This window comes from Hyperoodon ampullatus, assembly GCF_949752795.1.
Source record: "Hyperoodon ampullatus genome assembly, chromosome: 6".
Taxonomy (NCBI): domain Eukaryota; kingdom Metazoa; phylum Chordata; class Mammalia; order Artiodactyla; family Ziphiidae; genus Hyperoodon; species Hyperoodon ampullatus.
Genome location: NC_136919.1, coordinates 25,513,317 through 25,535,543, shown reverse-complemented (window position 1 = coordinate 25,535,543; position 22,227 = coordinate 25,513,317). Strand labels below are relative to the sequence as shown.

The window sequence follows — 22,227 nt, the reverse complement described above, 5'->3', positions numbered from 1 at the left end:
CATCCATGGGCACTACTGTGGTTTGCTTAACCATTCCTTAGCCCTTGGGTATTTATTTCAGTCTGTAAACACACCTAGGTAACGCATTGCAGTTGTAACACTTGGGCTGCCCATTCACATGGGTAATGCAGTGTTTTATGCACCTATCAGTGTGTTGGGACTCTTTGTCTTAAGACACTTGATTTGTTGCCCGGAGCCGTCTGGGGTGCCCATAAAACCTTTTAGGCTACGGACCTTACTTCTGAGGTTCCCTGTCTCTCTTAATGGCCCCATCCACTCTTCCAGGCTTTAAAACTCCAGGTAGGGGCTTCCCTGGTGGCGCAGTGGTTGAGAGTCCGCCTGCCGATGCAGGGGACACGGGTTCGTGCCCCGGTCCGGGAAGATCCCACATGCCGCGGAGCGGCTAGGCCCGTGAGCCATGGCCGCTGAGCCTGCGCGTCCGGAGCCTGTGCTCCGCAACGGGAGAGGCCACAACAGTGAGAGGCCCGCATACCGAAAAAAAAAAAAAAAAAAAAAAAAAAAAAAAAAAACAACTCCAGGTAGGTCCTCAACCAAGTACTCATCTGGGCCTTAGCATCTCTCCTTCCCCTCTGCGTTAGTCCAGGCCACACATTTATAAGTGGCCTCCCACTGCTCTCTCTTCTTCCAGGTGTGCCTTCTGTAATCCATCCTCTGCAGAGCTTCCAGATCTTTCTGAAATGAATGTTTTGGTTGTGCCTCTCCTGTGATAGCTCCCCTAGTCAGAGCCCTTAGCATGGCATTTGAGGCTCTCACATTCGGACCTCTTCCCAAATCCTCTCTTCTCCGTTCCCCCTGGCTTCCTAAATTCAGGCCAAGATGATATCATCCAGGCCTTCTCTTGTGTCTCCCTGCATGTTCTTTGTTTTTTTAAGTTAACGTTTTTTTTGTTGTTGTTGTTGCGGTACGTGGGCCTCTCACTGTTGTGGCCTCTCCCGTTGCAGAGCACAGGCTCCGGACGCGCAGGCTCAGCGGCCATGGCTCACGGGCCCAGCCACTCCGCGGCATGTGGGATCTTCCCGGACTGGGGCACGAACCCATGTCCCCTGCATCGGCAGGCGGACTGTCAACCACTGCGCCACCAGGGAAGCCCTAAGTTAACGTTTATTGAGCATTTACTGTGTGCCAAGAGTTTCGTCTCCACTTTATGAATGAGAATTTGACATTATAAAATCTGCTTATGAGCATTCAGCTAGTCAGCAGATTTGGGGAGTCCAGCCGCAGAGTCCTCACCATAACCATGTACTGGAAACCTCTTCTTCCCCTTCTCCCCTCAGTGAGTGAAGCCCCCACTTCCTCCCAGCTTAGCTTCTTCTGGGAAGCCTGCCATGATATCCCCCCTGTTCTCTGGTCTCTCAGCCCTGGGCAGGCCTCTGCAGTAGTGCCCACCACTCCCACATTATAGCTGGTCACCTTTGTCAGTGACACCCAAACCTGGCTGTACATCAGAATCATTGGGACACTTTTCCAGATCAGATTCCTGAGTTCCCTTTCTGGGATTGTGATTCAGAAGACCCAGGGGAGGGACAGGGACTCTGTGTGACAAGAGGCTCCCCAGCGACGATTCTCCCACATGGTAGGTTTGGGAGCCACTGACACGCACCTAATCTCTGAACTCCCACCTGGAACCGAGGAGCCCTTAGTGAGCCCCGGGGGCCTTGCTGAGTGAGATTTATGTCTGCAGCACCTGGTTTGCTGCAGGGTGTCTCAAAGACCCTGATCACCAATTTTTTGCTGTTAACCAAGTTCTGCAGGATGGTCAAAGTCATCTGATTAATTTCATCTAATGATATTTAACCTTGATGGGACAGGAGACTCAGAAGAATTCAGCTGAAATCTGCTAACTAATAATTTAACATTTTTAGAGGATTTTCCTTCTTCTCTACAAGTTGGTATTGTAAAAAGAGCTGGAATTTGTGGTCCAAGTGTCCTGACTTTGTCACTTGCAAATCGAAAGGCTCTGGACTAATTATGTTCCTCTTTTTTCCTCCATTTATCTTACAGGTGCTATTTTGGAAGCGTTAGCTATGACATACTCTCTAATTTACTATGGTAGAATGGGATAGTCCTATGAGATGATGAGAATTGACTCAACCTTTAGCTGAGCCTAGACAGGGCCTGGGTACTTTAAAATTTATTGTACTTCAGTTTGTGATTCTGACCATCTGGACTGTCTGTGCTGGGTTGTGCTCAAGCATTCGCTTACGTAACCTGCATCAAGAGCTCAGTGTTGAGGAATAATGTGTAGGGAGACTTCCTAGAGGATACACAGTTTGTCTGACCCTTGGGTCAGGACGGCCAAGCACATGGCTGTGTGCTCCTGGCAGCCACCACTTTCAATGAAGTGAGTATCTATTTATCTTCCCAGCTCTCTGTGTTCCAAAGCTCGTCATTGGATCAGGACCATCAGAGGCCCTGTGCCTGGACTGCACTTTGGTCTCTTGTGAGTGTTTTAGCATCAGAGATGGTTTCATTCATGTTTTTTTTCCTATTCTTAAAATAATAACCTTTGTTGAGCACTTAGTTTGTGTCAAGCACTGTGCTAAGTATTTCAAATGAATTAACTCATTCAGGCCACACAGAATCTGAGGAAGTAGGTACTGTTGCCTTCCCCATTTTACAGATAAAGAATTGAGGCTCAGAGAAGTTAGGTTACTTGCCCAAGGCCACACAGCTAGTAAGAGACAGAGTCAGATTCACACCTAGGCAGGTGCTCCAGAGCATATGCTCCCAGCCTCTGCTCTCAGCCATGAATCCTGTCACTCACCGTTTTCCTCTTGGTGTTGGCCACAAGGAAGCCACTTGCCAAATTTGCTAAACACTAAAGGGACAGCTTATACGGTGTTTACTTTGGCTCTAATTTCACCCTTGGCTTCCTTACTTTCCTTCTCCTGCCCTTCACTTTTCCGCCTGCTAGCGTGGCAGAGCTGGCCTCTCAGCCCAGGGCTTTGAGAGTGGGAGTGTGTGCCAGGTCTTTCGATACAGGTGTTAATTGCTGAAATTAATTGGTAATCGTAGCAGCTGCTCAGAAAGCCCTGAGCTTCCCTATCTTCAGTAATTACCTATTAGAAGCTTAGCATCCACAAAATTATCTCAGCCTTCATTTTATATTTTCAGCCTAATTGAATGACCTCTTGGGCTACTCGTGAGTTCAGAAAGCATTCCAAGTGTCAGCATTTCTGCTCAAATTCAGCGCTTTTCCTCCTTTGTGAGTTTGTTATACCAGAAAAAGTGGGTTTGGGATTTTAGGGTCTAGGTTCAAGTTTTGACTCCATCACTTCCAAATTGAGAGATTCTGGATTATTGCTTTCCATTGTAATCTTCAGTTTCCTCATCTGTAAAATAGGCATTATCAGTTTATCTCAGGGCTTACTAAGATCCAATAGATAAAAACAGGATTTTTATCTGTTATCTGCTGTCAGGGATTATGCTAGATTTTATCTCATGCTTGATGACTAAATAGAGAAATCTTTTTTTATTTTTAAAATTTTTTTGGCTGCGTTGGGTCTTAGTTGTGGCATGCAGGGTTTCTGTTTGCGGCGTGTGGGCTTCTCTCTAGTTGTGGCGTGCGAGTTTTCTCTCACTAGTTGTGGCGTGCGGGGTCCAGAGCTCATGGGCTCTGTAGTTTACGGCACATGGGCTCTCTCATTGAGGCGCAAGAGCTCAGTAGTTGTGGGGCGCGAGCTTAGTTGCCCCGCAGCATGTGGGACCTTAGTTCCCTGACCAGGGATCGAACTTGCGTCCCCTGCCTTGGAAGGCGGATTCTTTACCACTGGACCACCAGGGAAGTCCCTAAATAGTGTAATCTTTTAAAGTTATCTACTCCAACGGAGGATACACCAGTTCTTCAGCCATTTCCATTGCCTGTCTGGGGACCAGCCTCTGCATGGTTATGCCAACTGTTCATTCACTCACTCATTCATTTGACAAAATTTACTGAGCTCTGCTGTGGGTCTTGTCCTTGGAGAGTGCACAGTCTAACAGGAAGACACAATTATAGAAGGAGGACCCAGGTACATCAGTAGGGGTGAGGACAGGGGATTGTGGGTGTTCAAGTGAGGGACCCCTGAACTGATGTGGGGAGATGATCTGGAAGCTGCTCAGAGGAGGTGAGATCTGAGCTGAATCCTGCAGCAGGATAACGGGTGTGCTTAGACCCGTAGACAAGGACAGGAGGGTACTGTGGTCAGAAAGGCAGGATGGCAGAGGCATGGGAGGAGTATAACTGCTGAGTGCAGGTGAGCATGGCAGTACAGTGCGGGAGGTGGGAGGAAGTAAGGTTGACAAAGTTGGCAGGCCTTTTCGGGCAGTGGGAAGTGGGGGAGTGGCCATGAGATTTAGGTTTGGGGAATGTCATTATGGAGGATGGGCAGGGAGACAGGCTGGGGTTGCAGCTCTCCACATTTCTGCCAGATTCTGTACACTCTTGGAGAAGAGGCCAGACAGGCCCAGTTCCCCTGCAGCTGGGGAAGCCAGTTCACCAAGCTCTCCCTCCGAGCTCCGCAGGCTGAGTGACCCGGTGCTGTTCAGGTTCACGTCCTAGAAGGTATTTGTAAGTTCAAAACAGAGTTCAATCTTGGCTCTGCCTCCACAGGGAGGAGGGAGGCCCTGGGTTTAGACGAAGCACAAAACCGCTTCCGTAAAGGAGGGGAACGCCACAAGAGATTCATTGGAAAAGCTGCCTTGCAGATACAGACCTCATGCCGGCATTACGGTCTTGTAAAACCTGGCACCGCCGGCCCCTCTCTTCTTGTTCTTTCCTTTTAGTCCAAGGCTCCTTCCAGCTCTGAGCCCAGAACTATTGCGCCAACCCCAAGCGCTGCAAAACAGAACTCTTCTGCCCTCTGGTGGCAGACGAAGGAAGAGATTTTGCTGGGAAAAGGCATCTGTTTTCCTCTTCCTGGTATCAGAGTTGGTGGGTGCATGTCTGTCTCCCCAGCGTCCCAGCCAGGCAGTCGCTCAAGCTTCCCTGGAGAGGGTCTGGCCCAGGTCGGATTCTCAGCTGCCAGCAGGGGACATGCCAGGCAGAAGGTGGCAGCAGGCCTCTGGCGAGAGGTGCCCCCGCCCGCCTCCGCTGACCACAGCTACGCCACACTTCTTGGCATGGGGTCCGCTGTCTCATCTTGAAGGACCTTCTGTGCATGTGTGTTTGGGGCTGGGAAGGGTAGACGTGAGTCAGACATGGACCCTGCCTGTGGGGAATGAGAACACAGTCAGAGAGGGAGCTTGCCCAGCTCTGAAGCAGAATCACACGAACTCTCTGCGATGTGGGAAGCAGCGGGGTGTAGGGAAAAGCGGGAGGGCAGCAGGATTCAGACAGACCTGGGTTCTGACCCTGTGGCCACCTCTCACCAGCTGGGTGACCTTGGCCTGTTGTGTGATGTAAAATGTTTAAATGATTACAATTATAATAGCTAACATTTATGTGGTGCTTCCTTTGGCCAAGCACTGTTCTAGGTGCTTTATGTATATTTTATATTTATATATATTAACTCATTTAATCCTCCACAGCCCTTGAAGTAGATATAATCATATCCCCATTTTAGAGATGAGGAAATGAAGGCACGAATAAGCTAAAATTCTTTCTCCAGGTAATGCAGCTACTGGGTGGCAGAGCTGGATTGGAAACTAGACAGGGCAGTGGCTTGCCTTTGTGATGGTGTGTATGCAGGGCCAGCACAGTGCCTGGCAGCAGAAGAAGGCCTTTGATTATAAGCAGCTATTACAACTTTAATAGTTAATGATTCAATAATTAATAATTAAATGATTACATGAGCTGTCTCCTCATCACTGCCCATGTTTAGTGTCACTAATTGTCCATCTTCCTGGCAGATTTGGACATGTGAGCGTGGCACACCTCCTTTTGGATCACGGGGCTGATGTCAATGCCCAGAACCGGCTGGGGGCCAGTGTGCTCACCGTGGCCTCTCGGGGTGGCCACCTGGGCGTGGTGAAGCTGCTCCTGGAAGCCGGTGCCTTCGTGGACCATCACAAACCCTCAGGCGAGCAGGCAGGGGACGGCAGGGACGAGCTCCTGGACGTCACGGCCCTGATGGCCGCCATCCAGCACGGACATGAGGCTGTGGTACGTCTGCTGATGGAGTGGGGTGCAGACCCCAACCACGCGGCCCGCACTGTGGGCTGGAGCCCGCTGATGCTGTCGGCACTCCTCGGGAGGCTTGGCACGGCCCAGCAGCTGGTGGAGAAGGGGGCCAACCCGGACCACCTCAGTGTGCTGGAGAAGACCGCCTTCGAGGTCGCACTTGACCGCAAGTACAGGGACCTTGCAGACTACCTGGACCCGCTGACCACTGTCAGACCCAAGACAGGTCAGGCTGCGCCACCGCTAAACTACCCCCTCATCCCGCCGTGGCCTCACAGGGGACCCCAGATTGTGTTTAAATGGCAAACGCCGAGGGGTGCCCAAACAGAAGGGCATGTGGAAATCAGTCCAGCCTGCGGGGTAGTGGGACTTAAGATGTGCTGTGGGGGAGAGTCAGGCAGGGGTGCCTGCCACGTGCAGGTTCCTGGCCCACCCTCCCTCCAGAGAGTGATTTGGTAGCTCTCATAGGAGCCTGGAAACCTGCACAGCAAGGCCCCTCCTTCCTAACTAGATGATTCTGGTGCAGGAGGTTCTGGGATCCTTCTAGAATGGGTCAGCAAACTTCTGTAAAGGACCAGATAATAAATATAGTATTTTAGGCTTTGTGGGCCACACAGTCTCTGTCGTAACCACTCAGTTCTGCTAGAATGAAAGCAGCCTACGTGGTATGTCAAGGAGTGGGCGGGGCTGGTGACCAGGAAAACCATCATTCTAAAAACAGGCACAGGGGTAGTTTTGGCAACCCCTGCTCTAGAACAGTGTGCCTAACCTCAGCTGCCAATGACCAGTCCCCAGAGACTAATTCACATAAAATTTAGCCTACTTTTCTGTTGTGTTTTTTCAACACCTATTAGTGTATCCTGTTTCTTTTTTCTTTTTGCCATCTTTCTGGCACTTAAAGAGATGTCTAAACTTGCCATCTTTCTGGCACTTAAAGAGATGTCTAAACAATCCTTAGCAAATCTGCTACAGGACATATGTTTCAAAACCTCTAGTTCATGTGCAGTAGAATCGTGTAATGCAGAGTCACACAGCCTCAATACCCTCTGTCTATGATGCTCTGATTTCAGTGGCAGGCCTGAGACAGCCTGGGCTGTAAGACTGGGCTGCAGCATGTGAGCACGTAGGACTGAAAGGTAAAACTTGGAAGAAAAGGTCGTCAGACAGACAGGCTAAAAAGACTTGAAAGTGTTGAAAGGTTTGAACCATCCAAGGAATATGCAGTAGTCCTGTCAATCACTTTGTAAATCAACTACACTTCAATCAAAAAAAAAATTCAAATGGCCAATAAAAAAAAAGTTCCATCAATCAAAAGATGCTGCACATATGGGAAATGCTTATTAGAAATACACTATCGGGTCAAATAACTCTGAAATAAACATGTTGAAAAACCCTGTAACAGCAGAGAGATGGCAAAAATGAAGAGAATGCCAAACAGAAAGGAAAAAGAAGTAAAGTTTAGGAAAACCTGTCTGGAGCCAGGAGACCTCTTTTACTTTGTGCAGATTGGACAAGAGGTCCAGAGAGGAATAGAGGCTGGTCAAAGGTCACATACCAGTTAGAAGTTGAGTGACTCTCAGAAGGTGAGGGAATCCATGGGAAGAGCGCGGGGATGTGACTCTGCCCAGTTGCAGCACTTGTAGGGCCTCTGGGAGCTGGGCATGCTTGTAACTCTCTGAGCCTTCCTTTGCCTCTTGTGTAAAATGGGGTTAATGACAACTACCAGGTGGTCATGAGCAGAAAATCTGGCCTCTGGAGTGTGAGCCCTTGGACTAGAATGTAATAGCAGTTCAGTGTTAGGTCCTGGGGAAGAGTTGCAGTCGGAAGGTAGGACTCCAGCCTCACACAGGGTATTTTCCTTGACGCAAGGCTGCTGCCCTCCTTTAAAGGCTTTGGTTCCGTTTGTCTCTGTAGCCAAGATCGGGAAGGGGACTGCCTTCTCACGTCCCTGCTCTGCCAACAGGCAGACTCTTAACCTCACCCCCGCCCCGGGGAGGTTGGCTTCAGCCATATTGCAGGTGAGGGAGATCAGGCAACTCGCTCAAGGCCTCCACCCTAGAAGTCGACAGTCTGGAACTTGCATCCTGCCTGTAGCCACTGAGCTGTGCCTCTTGTACTGCTTATTCTCCTCCTTCCTCAGATTTCCCCCAGCCGGCGTTCTGGGGTCTTAGCTCCCCACGTGCCTCCTTAGGGACTGCCCTGGCACCCTGGGAAGGCGATGCCCTTATCTCCTCAAGGTGCGGTGGGGCAGACAGTGGTGGGCGTGCCCAAGGTCACCCTCTACCAGGATCCACCCAGCCTTGCCTGTGCTGGCCAAGGGACCTTGGACCAGCTGCCCGCGGTCTCTAAGCTTCTGTTTCGTCATCCATAAGTGGGGGACGGGAGTACCCCCTGCCTCACAGGACTGCTGTGAGGATCAAGTGAGGTCATCCCAGCCCAGAGGGAGCGCGTGAGAGATGCTGGCAGCTGCCTCACCCCTGTTACTGTAGTCATTCTATTTGATGGGACCAGGTCATGGTTATGAGCAGACTTCCCCATCGAGCAGACCAGGGTTTGAGGCTCAGCTCTCCCACTTTGTGGCTGGGCGGCCTTGTTGTGTTCATTGTCCCTCCAGGACTCCAGTGTCCTCTTTCATAAAACAGCCATAATAAATGCACTTACCTTGTGAGGTCCTATGAGCTGTGGTAAGATAATGCCTGTAAAATACATACCCCAGTGCCTGGCACATGAAGAGCAGTGAGTGGAAGCTACCAAAATGGATTTTTATTGACCATTCATTCATTCCGTTACTCTGCAAGTATTTGAGTGCCTACTATGTACCAGGCACTGTTCTAGGCACCAGCAAACAAATCAGACCTAATCCCTGCCCTTGAGGACGTTGGCCTCTGTAGGCGAGACAGCCAAGAAACAGGAAATAAGCATATTAAATAAAATAAGTTACATAGTACGGTAGGTGGAAGTACCATGGTGGGGAAGAAAACAAACGGGCGAGGTGGAGGGTGTGGGAGCAGTGGAGTTGGGGCGATACAGGCCACCGTATGAAATAGGGCCATTGGGTGGCCCCCTTGAGGTGAGAGTTCAGCCTACTTGCAGGAGCTGAGGAAGTGCTCCACGCGGCCTCTCAGGGAAGAGCCTTCGGGTAGGACAGCAGCAAGGGCAAAGGCTGTGTTACTATTAATGACAGGTTATTAAATGAAAACATTAGGTCCCAGCTTTTTTTGTGAGATGCCAGGAAATCCACCCCCCACCGGGGCCTTGGAGATCCCCAGCTCTCTCCCTTGCATTAGCTGCAGGACAGGATATCTTTGAGGCTGTAACTGTCCTTGTGACACCCTCCCCACCCCCACTGTGGTTGTTCCTTGGGCTATGGAAGGGTCCCTGGAGTTGCTCTGATATTGATGCAAAAACTGGAGCCTGAAGTGAGGAAAGGACCAGCCCAGGGTCACTGGGCATCAGGCGCAGCTGCCGCAGCTTCCTGGGGTAAGACTAGACTGTCAGTGATTCATTTGCACCAGAAGGTTGCTTAGCAACCAACACTAGGGCCAGGTGACACACTCTTTTCTGTCAAAGGGTCTTGGCATGAGAAGGCCCTGGCCCACAGCAAGCTAGACTCTTTTTTTTTTTTTTTTTTTTTTTTTTTGTGGTACGCGGGCCTCTCACTGTTGTGGCCTCTCCCGTTGCGGAGCACAGGCTCCGGATGCGCAGGCTCAGCAGCCATGGCTCACGGGCCCAGCCGCTCCGCGGCATATGGGATCCTCCCAGACCGGGGCACGAACCCGTATCCCCTGCATCGGCAGGCGGACTCTCAACCACTGCGCCACCAGGGAGGCCCTAGACTCTTAAACACTTAAAGGAACGAGACATATTTTTTGAAACCAAAACACAGAATCATTTCTTAATAGTATTTCAAAGGCAAAATTAGACACTTGGTTCCATGGCCCTGTGTATACTTCCTTATAAGAGCCCTGGAGTTAACTAGTACCTTTTCTGGGGTGGGTGTTGGTCACTAGGAAAGAGAACAAAAATTGCTTTTTTTTTAGAATAGAGCCTAAGAATTTCTGAAGCATTTTCCCATCTATATTATCCACCCCTGCAACAACCACATGGTCCCCATGTTAGTGTGTTGTCCCCATGTTAATGATGAGACGGATCTCTCTGGAAACATGCATTCAGATTTGGGTACTCTGACTCCAGACTCCGTGCTCCTTGTGCCACGCTGCACCTTCCTCCCAGCTGCCGGAGGGGATGGATCTGGACCAGGGATTTGGCCCAGAGTCACAGGTTTCCTCCTGCAGCTGCTCCATCCCCCCAGAGTTAGTCAAAGGAAGTCTTACATTTGCACACCAGCGAAGAGCCTGGTCATGAGGATGGATGCTTTCTGACAGGAAGGAGCAGGGTACCCGCTAGCTCCAGCTTTGAGGAAGATGACAGAGAGCAGATGAGGGAGGGGCTGGCCCTGGGTGGGCGCAGCAAGGCCCAGCGCAAAGACATCAGTTGGGCAGTCGCCTGCTGGGAGCTGTATCTGCAAGTCTGGGGTAGGGGTGACTTTCAGAATCATTCAGATGGCTGCTTATTTGGGAAGGAAAGCAAATATTAGCATTGGCTCTTCTGGTGGCCATGACCATGAGCTCCTCTGGGATTAGCTGCTCAGTGTCTCAGGGGGTCCTCTGCTCTGGAATTACCTCATGGTTGTACATTTAGTTTTTAGAATAAAAGAATCATTGTTTCTTTTTAAAATCTTCATAGGAATCCAGATTTTTCCAAGACTGTACTTTTCCGTTCTATCTGAGAAAGGCCATCCCAGAGTTTGGAATGCCTAAAAATGACTGCTTTATGAGTTGTGGGATCGGGAAATGGTCTGCTCATTCATGTTTTCTTGGCCAGATGACCTCCCACAATCTGTGTCTGAAGCATTTTCAGACATTCTGACAATAGCCCTTCCAGAAGGTCTGCTGGAGTCATCTCAGGTCTCTGATTAGACTGCTTTTGAGAAGCAGATCATTTTTAAAGCTAGGCTGGGTCATTACACCCTTGTGACTTTTCTGTTGTTTCAAACCTTTCCGTGGTTAACTTGTAAAATCTTTGTTTACCCAGATGAGGAGAAAAGGCGACCTGATATTTTCCATGCATTGAAAATGGGTAAGCGCTTTAGAAAATCTTTTTGGATGTTTAAGAATACAGTGCTATTTTTTTCCAACCTAATTAATACTTACAGTCCTTTTCAAGGCCACCCAGAGTATTTGAGAAAGAAACAGGCATTTTGTTGTTTCCTGACTCTAGTTTCACCCAGGGAGGTTCAGACCCTGTAGTCTGATAGTCATGCTGTTTTACACACAGATTCCAGACTGCTCTCTCAGGCCCCCTGTGCCTCTCCGGCTAAACCCTGTGGCTATGTCCTGGCTTTTACTTACCTCTAAAATGCCTGGCTGCCCACCTACCCACTCCACTCTCTTTGTAATGAAGGGCTGTTTAGCCTAATATTGCCTCCCCTGAAATAGACACCCCACCTCCAGGAAGCTCGCCCTTATCCTCACCTCTCAGGGAGACCTGAGCTCTCCTTCTGCATGCACATTGCCCTTCATCACCATTCTTTTAAGATATCAGTAACGTCTCTCTTTTGGTAAAGCTGTTTGTGTGCTTGCCTCCATCCCTCCTAGACGGAAGGATTTGAGAGTGCGGGCTACCTCTGACTTATCTTTGTAGCCCCTGCGATGCCCAGTAGCCCAGTGCAGAGGCTGGCTTAGCACATCTGTTACATGAAACCACTGGGTAAATAATCCTGCGGTACCAGGCCCACGGATCACCAGGACTTCTGCTTCTGCTTCTGTTTGCAGGAAACTTCCAGCTGGTCAAAGAGATTGCCGATGAAGACCCCAACCACGTGAACCTAGTTAATGGGGATGGGGCGACCCCACTGATGCTGGCAGCTGTCATGGGGCAGCTGCCTCTGGTGCAGCTACTGGTTGAGAGGCATGCTGACGTGGACAAGCAGGACAGTGTGCATGGCTGGACGGCCCTCATGCAGGCCACCTACCACGGGTCAGTGCCAGCTCCACTCCCTCAGCGGGGAGGCTAAGGTGTCCCGGGCTGAACTAGGGCTCCTGATGGATTTCTGGTACCGAGATGCTACAGATAAGCCCCCCAATTATGAAGATGTTGAGGCACTCAAGACTAAAAGCCACGCAGGCTCAGTCTGTCCTGCATTCCTACCCTTTGTGTCCAGATTTCCTGTTGCCTTGGCACACAGTTTCACCTGTGGCCATGAGAAACCATGCAGAAGGAAGGTTTTATACTGAAAGATAAGTTTCAGTTGAGCAAACAGATTAGTTCTTTTGGAATTTCACATTGATGTATATAGCAGCGCCCCTGTTGCCCCTGTTGGGAATGAACATCGGCCATTTGTACCACTGGCTTCTCGTCTGATGGCGAGGCTTGTCCTAGCCCTCGTTTTGCATAGGCGTCAGCGTCGACTGGTGCTTCTGAATCCCTTCTCATCCAGTCATCCCTCTGCCCTCCTGGATGCCTCCTCCTTGGGGTGGGCTTGACCAAGAGGCAGGGATCTACATGCAGCCTTATACCTGCTCAGTGATCTGATTCCAAATTAGGGGCTCCACCCTTAGTCCTGCTTCAGGTGATCAGAGCAGTCTCCTGCGTCCTTTTGAAGTGGTTTCTTTCCTCATTTGATAGGCCGCAGACTTCCGCACCAAACACCCTGGCCTGCGGGAGGCTTCACGTTTCAGCTGCAGGAGTCCTGATTTGGGGCTGGAGGGGCAGGGCCTGCATGTGGTCCTGGGGGCCAGTAGTTTGGGGGCAGAGCCCTTGGTTTTTGTTTTGTTTGTGGAAGGAGCACTCAGGCTTTGATTTCTGTCATGGCTGTCCACAGTGTAGGGAACAAGGGCTGGGAGACACAGCTTTCCAAGCCCTTTTACAGGTGCAGAGATGCTGCTGTGGTTAAAGCCACCACCATGTTGCCCAGAAGCAAGGCCATGTTCTCCCTTTCAGTGGGTCTCACTCTGGCTTTTTCTTTCTTCTACAGGAACAAGGAGATTGTCAAATATCTGCTAAACCAAGGAGCTGATGTCACTCTTCGTGCAAAAAACGGGTACACGGCCTTTGACCTAGTGATGCTGCTGAGTGATCCTGGTGGGTTGTTTCTGCAAAAGAGTTTTAAGCCTGCCGGGTTCTCTGGCTGGGAATCGAGATAATCACCTGTGATTAAGCACTTGCTTATTCAAGGGGGAAGCCACTCTCAAACTCCCAGAGCTCCCCACACAGCCTCAGGCAAGTCTTCACTCCCCCCAAGGAGGGCGGAGCTGGGACCAGGTAGTCCCTGAGGCCTCTCTCACCTCCAGCCTTCTGGGAGTCTCCAGGAGGGAAGGCCTTGGCAGTCCGCACAAATCCTAGATTGGTATTTGTGCTCCCAGCTGGAAACTGATTGACTCAGGAGGAAACAGGCCCCTCTCACGAGCAGAATCAGACGAAGCAGTGACCCCCGTGGCTTAATTGTGTAGGTGGAGGCTCCAGGTCAAGGGTCCTGTGCTGGAGGTGTCGCCATGACTAAGCCCCCAGCTGGCACCTCAGACCCTCCCCCACTTTGACAGGCCTTCCTCTGGGACCTGGGGCTTCCAATTAGCCAGCTCAGGGGGCAGGGTCTGTCTTACCTATTGTCTCTCTTGTGACCCCCGAGTTTCAGCCCAGAGCGGGAGAAGCTGGGAGGCCTTCCTGGCCCGCAGGCTCTGAGCCCTGAGCCGGATTCTAAGCAGCTGGCGGTGGAGGGGAGGACTTTGCCTCCTCGGTGTCTGGTGGAGGGACTTCTGCGACCTCCCTTAGCTGTGGAGGTGGCAGGCCGAGTGCCCTTCCTCACCGCCAGCATCACCTCCCTCGCCACCCTCCCCTCCTGTGGGCCCCACGCATCACAGATACGGGCTGGTCCTGTTGTATCCTTGAAGAGCAGCGAGGGCAGCAGAGCTCCTCGTCTGCTTGTAGAGGGGCGGAGCCCGGGGTCTGGGAGGACTTGAGCCCTGCTGGAGAGGTAGCGCCGTCCACCCAAGTGCAGTGATCTCGCTCGTCACCTGCCTAGGGTTCACATCATTCAGAATCAGTCTCCCGGGGACCCCGGGCTCCTCCCACACACGCTTTCCTCTGACAGACCCATCTCTTTCCCTGTGTCTCTTCCCGCCCCCCACTTCGCCCCCACTCCCTTTCCCAATAAAACAACCTACCCCAATGGATTTTCTTTTTCCTAGTGGGTTTTCAAATGAAGTTTTTGCCTGAAATTTTCGAAGAAACACATGCTTATTATTGAACACTTGGAGAGAAAAAAAGGAAACAGTCACCAAGAGAAAAGCATTATTAATAGTTGGTAGTATTTTCTTCTCAGTCCTGTTGTTTTTTCAATAGCCTAGTTGAGTTAATAATAACTAATATTACTTGACCTTTCTTAAGCACTTACTGTATGTTAGGAATTACCTCAAATCCTCCAGATACCTTTATGTGGCGGTACTAATGTCACCTCTTAATCTACCTGCAGTTACATGGCCAGGGAGGAACAGAGGCAGAATTCAAACCTCGGTCATCTGGCTGTAGAGGCTGTACTTTTTTTTTTTTTTTTTAAACAACAGCTGTTTTATTTTACTTATTATTTGTTCTTAATAAATTTATTTATTTATTTATTTATTTATTTTTGGCTGTGTTGGGTCTTCGTTGCTGTGCGCAGGCTTTCTCTAGTTGCAGCAAGTGGTCTTCGTTGCAGTGCACGGGCTTCTCATTGCGGTGGCTTCTCTTGTTGCGCAACACGGGCTCTAGGCACGCGGGCTTCAGTAGTTGTGGTGCACGGGCTTAGTTGCTCCGTGACATATGGGGTCTTCCCGGACCAGGGCTCGAACCCGTGTCCCCTGCATTGGCAGGCGGATTTTTAACCACCGCGTCACCACGGAAGTCCCGAGCCTGTACTTTTTAAAATCCACCACCCCTCTGCCTTCCTGGTAGGACAGGACTTCTGGCTTTTATTTCTGGTTAAGTGGGTTAAGCCCTGCTCACCTGTTTGCCACCTTTTGAAGAGCCAGTGGAGAGGCAGGGACGCCTTGATCCTGGAGTAACAGGCTCTGGAGCTGTGGGGCTGAGTTCTCAGGCTGATGGGGGTCATCTTGGGCCCCCACCCCATGGCCCAACAGACATATTTGCAGGTAAAATGCTGCCTTTTGTGTCCATAGACACGGAACTTGTTCGACTGCTGGCATCTGTCTGCATGCAGGTGAATAAAGACAAAGGCCGGCCCAGCCACTCACCACCCCCACCCCACTCGAAGGTCCGACAGCCCTGGAGTGTCCCAGTGCTGCCTGATGACAAAGGCGGACTTAAGGTTTGCCTTTTCTTGTCTTAAATGGCGTCAGAGAGCCAGGCCAGAATGGGTGAAGGGGGGAGATGCTTGCCGCTTCCTTGTTACCCAGGGCTGGTGTAGGCTGGGGTGGGGGCCCCAGTAGGGGCAGGAAGTAAGCTGGAGGTGAGCAATAGGGAATGGTGGGGACCAGGGAAAACTGGGGTGATCGTAACCACTTAGTGGCCTTAGTCGCTGCTTTGCAAATATGTGTGTCCATGTTGCCACATGTTCCCATCTTTTTCAGGAGAAGCTCGAAACCCAGATTTTGATGCAGAGACACAATTTATAAATGTAGGGAATTTAAACATTTTTTTTGCATGATGTAGTACTGAGCTGGCCAACCTTGAACACCTCTTCTTCCAGGCTATCTGTCTGTGGCCTGTGCTTTAGTGTGGAAAGTATTTGCTGATTGCACCATTCTAGGATCTCCCTGCGGTCCACAGACCCCCGTCAGCTTCTTCTGGAAACCTCAAAACCAAGCTGCAGTTGCCTATTTCTAAACTGCAAGCTGAATGTTTCTCTTTGAATTTCTTATCCTCCCAGCCCTGCTCTGCTTGTTGGAAATCAAAATTATTTTTTCCCTTGTCCTGGCTGGGGTTCTAGCACCTTCTCAGATCTGCAGACTTAGCATTCTTCTCATGTTCATCGCTCACTCAGGCCCCTGGATTCTTCCTCACAGTGTTGTTTGCATAGTTCTCTTCATTTCTGCCTCACTGCCATCTCTGTAGGCCAGGCCCTCACAGCCTCCCTTTGGCACTGTGCCAATAACCTCTGAGCTATCGTGGGATTATGTAGACACCCTAGGTGTGGCACCTGTCCTCTCTTTAGGTGGGAAGGCATCAGCTACAGGAGCAGATGGTCCAGGCCTTGGTGTGGACACCCTGACACCTCTCACATTGTTACTGGAATAGGGGGAAGGAGGTTATGCAGTAATAGATGTTAAGGTGTTTGGTATTGCCTCTGTGTCCATCTGTCTGTCCCTGTTTGACTGTAAGACATTGAGCAAGTTGATATCCCTGGGTCTGTGTTTCTCTATCTGTGCAATAAGGAGATTGATTAGAAGAGGGTTAGCAAATAGGGTTCACTGCCAACTCCAGCCTATTGGAAAGGCCCCCTAAGGGCTGGGTCAGGAAGGATTTAGAAAGAACCATGGCTTTTGGGAAAGGGTGCTATAAGGTTGATTGGTAATGCCTGCAGTGGTCCCAGGAGAGGGGAGGGGAAGCACGTGTGGAGTGTGGTCACTGTCCCTGGGCTAGGTGTTCTTGGGGCATGACTTCTGCTCTGCACTTCCTTGGCAGTCCTGGTGGAACCGAATGTCCAATCGGTTCCGGAAGCTCAAACTGATGCAGACACTGCCCCGTGGGCTGTCCAGCAACCAGCCATTGCCTTTCTGTGATGAGCCAGAGCCAGCACTGGACTCCACAATGAGGGCGTCCCCCCCAGACAAGACGAGCCGCTCTGGGCTCCCCGACGTGACCCCCACGACCAAAGACAATGGTAAGAAGAAGTTGCATGTGTGGTAGAATTTCCAGAATGGTCAAACCCTGAACCTTTTTGCCCTCATCCTCTTCCCTTTGTCCCACCTCCTGGGCTGATGCCAGAGGTGGGATGCTGTTGGAATGTGACACTGGGGCAGAGTGGCTGGTCTGGCAAAGAAGGGACATAATTGCTGTCAGTGTGGTAGAATGGGAAAGCTGGTGGCACAGGTCTCAGGCTCCTGTCCCACACGCCCTGTTGAGAGACCACTGGCCAGTCACTGCCTCTCTCTTGCCTTCGATCGGTGATTTTCCCACCTGCCAAATGTGATTGCTCTTGCACCGACAGTGTTTTGAAATAGAGTGAATTACCAGGGTTGGGCTGGGGGTAGTGAGCTCCCCACCACTGGATGTATTCAACAGATTGGATGACTTTGCCAGGGCACTGAAGGAGATTCCCACACTGATTGGGACGTCAATTAGATCAGATCCCTTCTAACAGTCCGACTTCCCACACCCAGACTAGATCCTTTGGCACCACTGTTTGAGACAGACTATTGAGCTGGAGGTGCCACTGTCTGACCCAGCATGACAGTGGTTTATGGAAAAGCTGAAAACACACTCTAAGGTACCTTTTAAGTGCTTTCCTTCTATTCAGATATAGAATACCAATTATTATTAAATATTTAATCACTCAGGAGAGTTGGTTTTCCAGGATGAAGGCTGACCTGGTCACTTGTCCTCATGCCGTGAACTCTTTGTGGGGGGGTCATTTCAGGAAACTTCTATTTGTTTCTCAGGTCCTGGGAGCACAAGAGGAGAAAAGGAAGATGTGTTATTGACAACCATGGTGAGTGTGGGGCTTTTCTAAAAGCATTTCAAGTCTCTACCAATCGTTAGGGGATTGATTTCTAAGGAGGGATGTAGGCGTTTGTCTTTGTGGTGGTTACAGATGGGGTCGATATCAAAATGTGTAACAGTGGGTATATCTCTGGCACCGAGAAATCAGGACAGATACCAGCCCTGAATTGCAGGTAAGGCTGTGCTGGTGCTTAGCAGCCAGAGGTAATCCCCGATCGTGTTCTCAGGGAGGCAGTGCTGAGGACAGGGGCCTTGTAGGGATAGGAACTGATGGGTGACATTGAACTCACCCTTTTGGTTATGGAAAGCCAAGGAGAGGGGAGTCAGAGGGAGGGTATGTTTCCAGCCTGAGAGAGGCCTCAGTTTCCTCATCTATAAATTAGAGATGTATCAGGATTAGGTTCAGCTCTGAGTAACAGAAAATCCCCAAATAACTGGCATAAATATATGACAGCATCACATTTCTGTCAAGTAAGTGAAGTTCAAGACTAGTTCATTGTTCCATAGAGTTTGGGACCTAGGTTCCTTTTACCTGTTGGTCTCCCAGCCATGGCTACTACTACCAAGGTCACCTTTTGGTCCAAGATGGCTGCCAGGGCTCTGTACATTACTACCTCACTCCAGCTGACAGGAGAGATGAGGGGAGAAGAGGTGACCATAGGCACATGCCAGGTGTCTTTAAAGAAGTTTCCTGGAAACTCACACATCACTTTTGCTTACATTAATTGGGCCAGAATTTAGTCGCATGGCCCATTCACACTGCACAGGAGGCTGGGAAATGAAGTCTTTGTTCCGAGTGGTCGTGTGCCCATCTAAATATCAGGTGTGTCTGCTGAGGAAGATATCGAGGATGGACATTAGGTGATAGCTAGCCTTCTCTAACTTAGGGGATGCTATCTCTCCATGGTTGTGGTTTTTTAATGAGATCATCCCCAGGAAGTTCTTCACGTAGTGGCTGGCCCAGAATGAGCTCTCATTTATCTACTGTGTGACCTTGGACATGTTACCTCACTTCTCTGGGCTTCATTTCTCTTCTCTGAAGTGAGAGTCTCCTGGTTGGAGTTGGGCTCAAGTCCCTTTAGCTCTGAGGCCCTAATCTGGAGGCTGGCCAGGAGAGGGCAGTATTGGAGAGAAGAAGAGAGCAGAGGGGCCCCCAAAAGACTAAGCTGCCCCGGGACCTGCGGAGCCCTGACCAGGATCTGCCCGCTCTGCCCTGCTGTGTAATAGGCGTGAACTGGTGTCTGCACGCTGACTGTGGGACTTGTACCACCCAACATTTGATCATGTTATTAAATAGCAATACTTACTTTCAGTATGAAGACAGAAATGCTGTTACTGAAATTTTGGAAGATGCAGTAAAGTATAAAGAAAAGTAAAATTGCCCTTGATCACACATCCAGATGTAATCATGATTGACATTTTGTGGCATATATCTTTTGAGTATTTTTCCTAATCATTTTTTCACATCTGTGAATATGATATCATGTTATATATAATAAACAAATACTTAACACAGCACTAAGTATGTACCAGCCAAATGCTTATTAACTATTTGTAGCACTTTACATATATTCACTCACTTAATATCCCCAACAACCATGCCAAGTCAGGCACTGTTATCTTCCCCATATCGTGCTGAACCTGGTGTATTAACAGGTTGTCATGACCATCTTTTCTGTGTCAGAAACACTCTTTGGTCCCATCACATCCAATGGCTGCAAGATGAACATTCCCTCATGGGACTGTGCCCTCATCTCTTTATCTAAGACTGACCTTCTGGACTTTGGGTTTCCTAGTTTTTCATTGTTTTAACAGCTCTGATGAACACCCTTAGGCAGATGAGGTTGTCGAGGCCCAGAGGGGACAGCCCTTATTCACGGACTCTCAGAAAAGCAGGACAGAGCCAGGGTGGGAACCCAGGATGCCCACCCTCCCATCTTGTTGCTCTACTGTCCCACCTCCTCATGCCCTCTAGAGGGCACCAGTGTGCCTGCCTGCCCCGTGGCAGATGGAGGATGGCCACGGTGCTCTGCTGAGTGGGCGTTTGCAGCCATCCTTGCGGAGATGCCCACCTGCCTGGCTCCCGAGGCAGGTTTAGCTGTGGTATGCCCTTCCCTGCAAAGCACCATCTGGCACCAAGTTCACTGTCTTTTCTTAATTAAAGTTAGCTTGGACTGTGTGAAAGCTTTTCCTTGACAATCCGCCAGTCATCATTGTGTGGATTTTATACTGACCCCAAATCACATTTTCAAAACTTAAATTGCAGTTAAAAATGTCAGAAGTGGGAGGTGTGGCTGGAGTAGGAAGGAGGTGGTGGGATGGGGAATGGGAGGGTTGGCTGGGTTCACAGAGAGCCAGCCTGGGCCTTTCAGTACCCTCATCCCCTCCTGAAACCCCCAGCTCTGGTCACACCAGTGTCCTTGCAATTCTGCGCGCTGGTCTTGCTCGTCTTGCCTCCAGGCCTTTCCACATTCTCTTCCCTCGGTCTGCAGTGCCCTTTCCCCCAACCTCTCTGTTGTCCTTTGGGCTCAGCTCAAGTGCCCCCCCACCCACAAGATGCCCTCTCTACCTGCAGGGAGAGGTGGCCCCTCCCCTGTGCTGCCCCATCACAGCACACCTATCACCTCTTGGCTACCCCACGACTCTCCATACTCCCCGCCCCTGTTGTATGTTTCTGCTGTGGACAGACGCAAGAGAACCTGGGAGTTGGAGCAGGGCAGATGTGGGAATCGCTTGGTTGCTGGGAAGAGAGCTGAGGACATCATATGGGTTTCTGGCTTGGGTGGAGGGGTAGGTAGTGCTGCCGTTCTCCGAGAAGCAGGGGAAACCTGGAGTCTTCCTCGCAGAGCTGGGAGCCGTCTTGGAGCTTGCCTAACCCACAGCCTGTCTTTTTCAGCTTCGGAATGGAGCCCCCTTCACCAGACTCCCAAGCGACAAGCTGAAGGCAGTCATCCCCCCTTTCTTACCCCCTTCCAGCTTTGAGCTGTGGAGCTCTGATCGGTCCCGGACATGTCACAACGGGAAGGCAGACCCCATGAAGACTGTGCGGCCCCAGAGAGCCAGCAGGGGGCAACCTGTGGGCGGCGGGAGCACAGACACCGTAAGTTGTCCAGCTGACATGCTTAACACGTCACCACTCACTGACATCGTGATGTGTTGCAGGCAGAAGGGACCTGAGACCCACTAATCCAGGGGGGCTGAAGCTTTTTATTTTCTTTTAAATGAGTGATATTCTTTTGTCTAATGAAACCCTACCAAAGAACTTAATATGTAAGCAGATTAAAATGTTAGAGTGAGTGGAGTGAAAATGGGAGCCCCTCTCCTGGGAACACAGGTTGAAGACCTGATCTAATCCACCCCTCCCTTTAGTAGATGAGGAAACAGCCCAGAGAAGGGAAGTCAGTTGCTGAAGGTCACCCAGCCAAGTTGGGGCGGGGATGCTGGCACCAGAAATTAGGTTCTTGGCCTCTAATCAAGTTCCATACTACATTGCACAGGTCCAGGACCAAGCTCAACACTGGGAGACAGCTATGTGTGCTACTAGTATTTTCTTGCAACCAGAAAGTGTGACTTGTCTCCTTTTGACCACAGTGGTTTCTGACTTGGTGGCCCTCAGTGCGTCTCTGTGATATACTGAGGTAGTCCCTCTCGTTGTGGGAGCTGATCTCCATATGTGTAGACTGTAAACAATATAGGTACAGTAAATGGGCAAACCGAGGACAGGGATTTAGGACCTGACCCTGCCGCTTTGTGTCGAGTGATTGGAGAACCTCAGGGCCCCCGTCTCTGTCTGACCCCCATTGCTTGCTGCTGCCTCCCTGGACTGTTGTAATACCAAATCACTAGTTGGAGACCAAGGGCCTGGTGGCTGGAGGTACTCAAAAATGGACAGAGTGGGTTTACATTAGTCCACCACATGGGAGCAGGTGGGTGACCTGTGGGAAACGATGTCACAGGTGCTCAGCCTGAGTTAATGGTCGGTCAAGTTGTCAGCAGATAGATGTGAACTGCCATCCCTTGGGGGACTCCTAGCAGGATGAGCACCAGTGGGCAAGGACGTGCCAGTGGATGCAAGCACCAGCTGGGATGGGCCAACTGAACTCCAGGTCCCTCACCACTGTGATCTGTGCATCGGAAGGAATGAACAGCAAACCCTAACTGTGATATCCACCTTGTTCTTGCAGACTCCCGTCAGACCAGTTAAATTTCCGTCTCTCTCCAGAAGCCCAGCCTCTCCTGCCAATTCTGGAAACTTCAACCACTCACCTCATTCTTCTGGTGGCTCCAGTGGGGTAGGAGGCATGAGCAGGCACGGTGGGGAGCTGCACAACCGCTCAGGTGGGGACCCAGGCAGGCCACTCTGGGGAGGTGGGAAGATCCCTTGGGGTTGA

At 50.4% G+C, this 22,227-nt stretch overlaps 1 protein-coding gene across 2 annotated transcripts in view; it reads left to right on the top strand.

Moving 5' to 3' along the window:
- ANKS6 (ankyrin repeat and sterile alpha motif domain containing 6) overlaps positions 1–22,227 on the top strand; it is a gene marked incomplete at its 5' end in the record, with an annotated part of 49,852 nt that overhangs the window by 2,172 nt on the left and 25,453 nt on the right. Inside the window, 9 exons of one of the 2 annotated variants that reach the window (XM_079705937.1) lie at positions 5,851–6,347; positions 11,216–11,260; positions 11,956–12,160; positions 13,158–13,264; positions 15,334–15,482; positions 16,799–16,997; positions 17,776–17,825; positions 20,733–20,936; positions 22,021–22,174. In XM_079705937.1, the coding sequence (XP_079562063.1) occupies positions 5,851–6,347; positions 11,216–11,260; positions 11,956–12,160; positions 13,158–13,264; positions 15,334–15,482; positions 16,799–16,997; positions 17,776–17,825; positions 20,733–20,936; positions 22,021–22,174 (1,610 nt within the window). The remainder of the gene's footprint in view (positions 1–5,850; positions 6,348–11,215; positions 11,261–11,955; positions 12,161–13,157; positions 13,265–15,333; positions 15,483–16,798; positions 16,998–17,775; positions 17,826–20,732; positions 20,937–22,020; positions 22,175–22,227) is intronic. The other variant, XM_079705938.1, reaches the window with a different exon arrangement.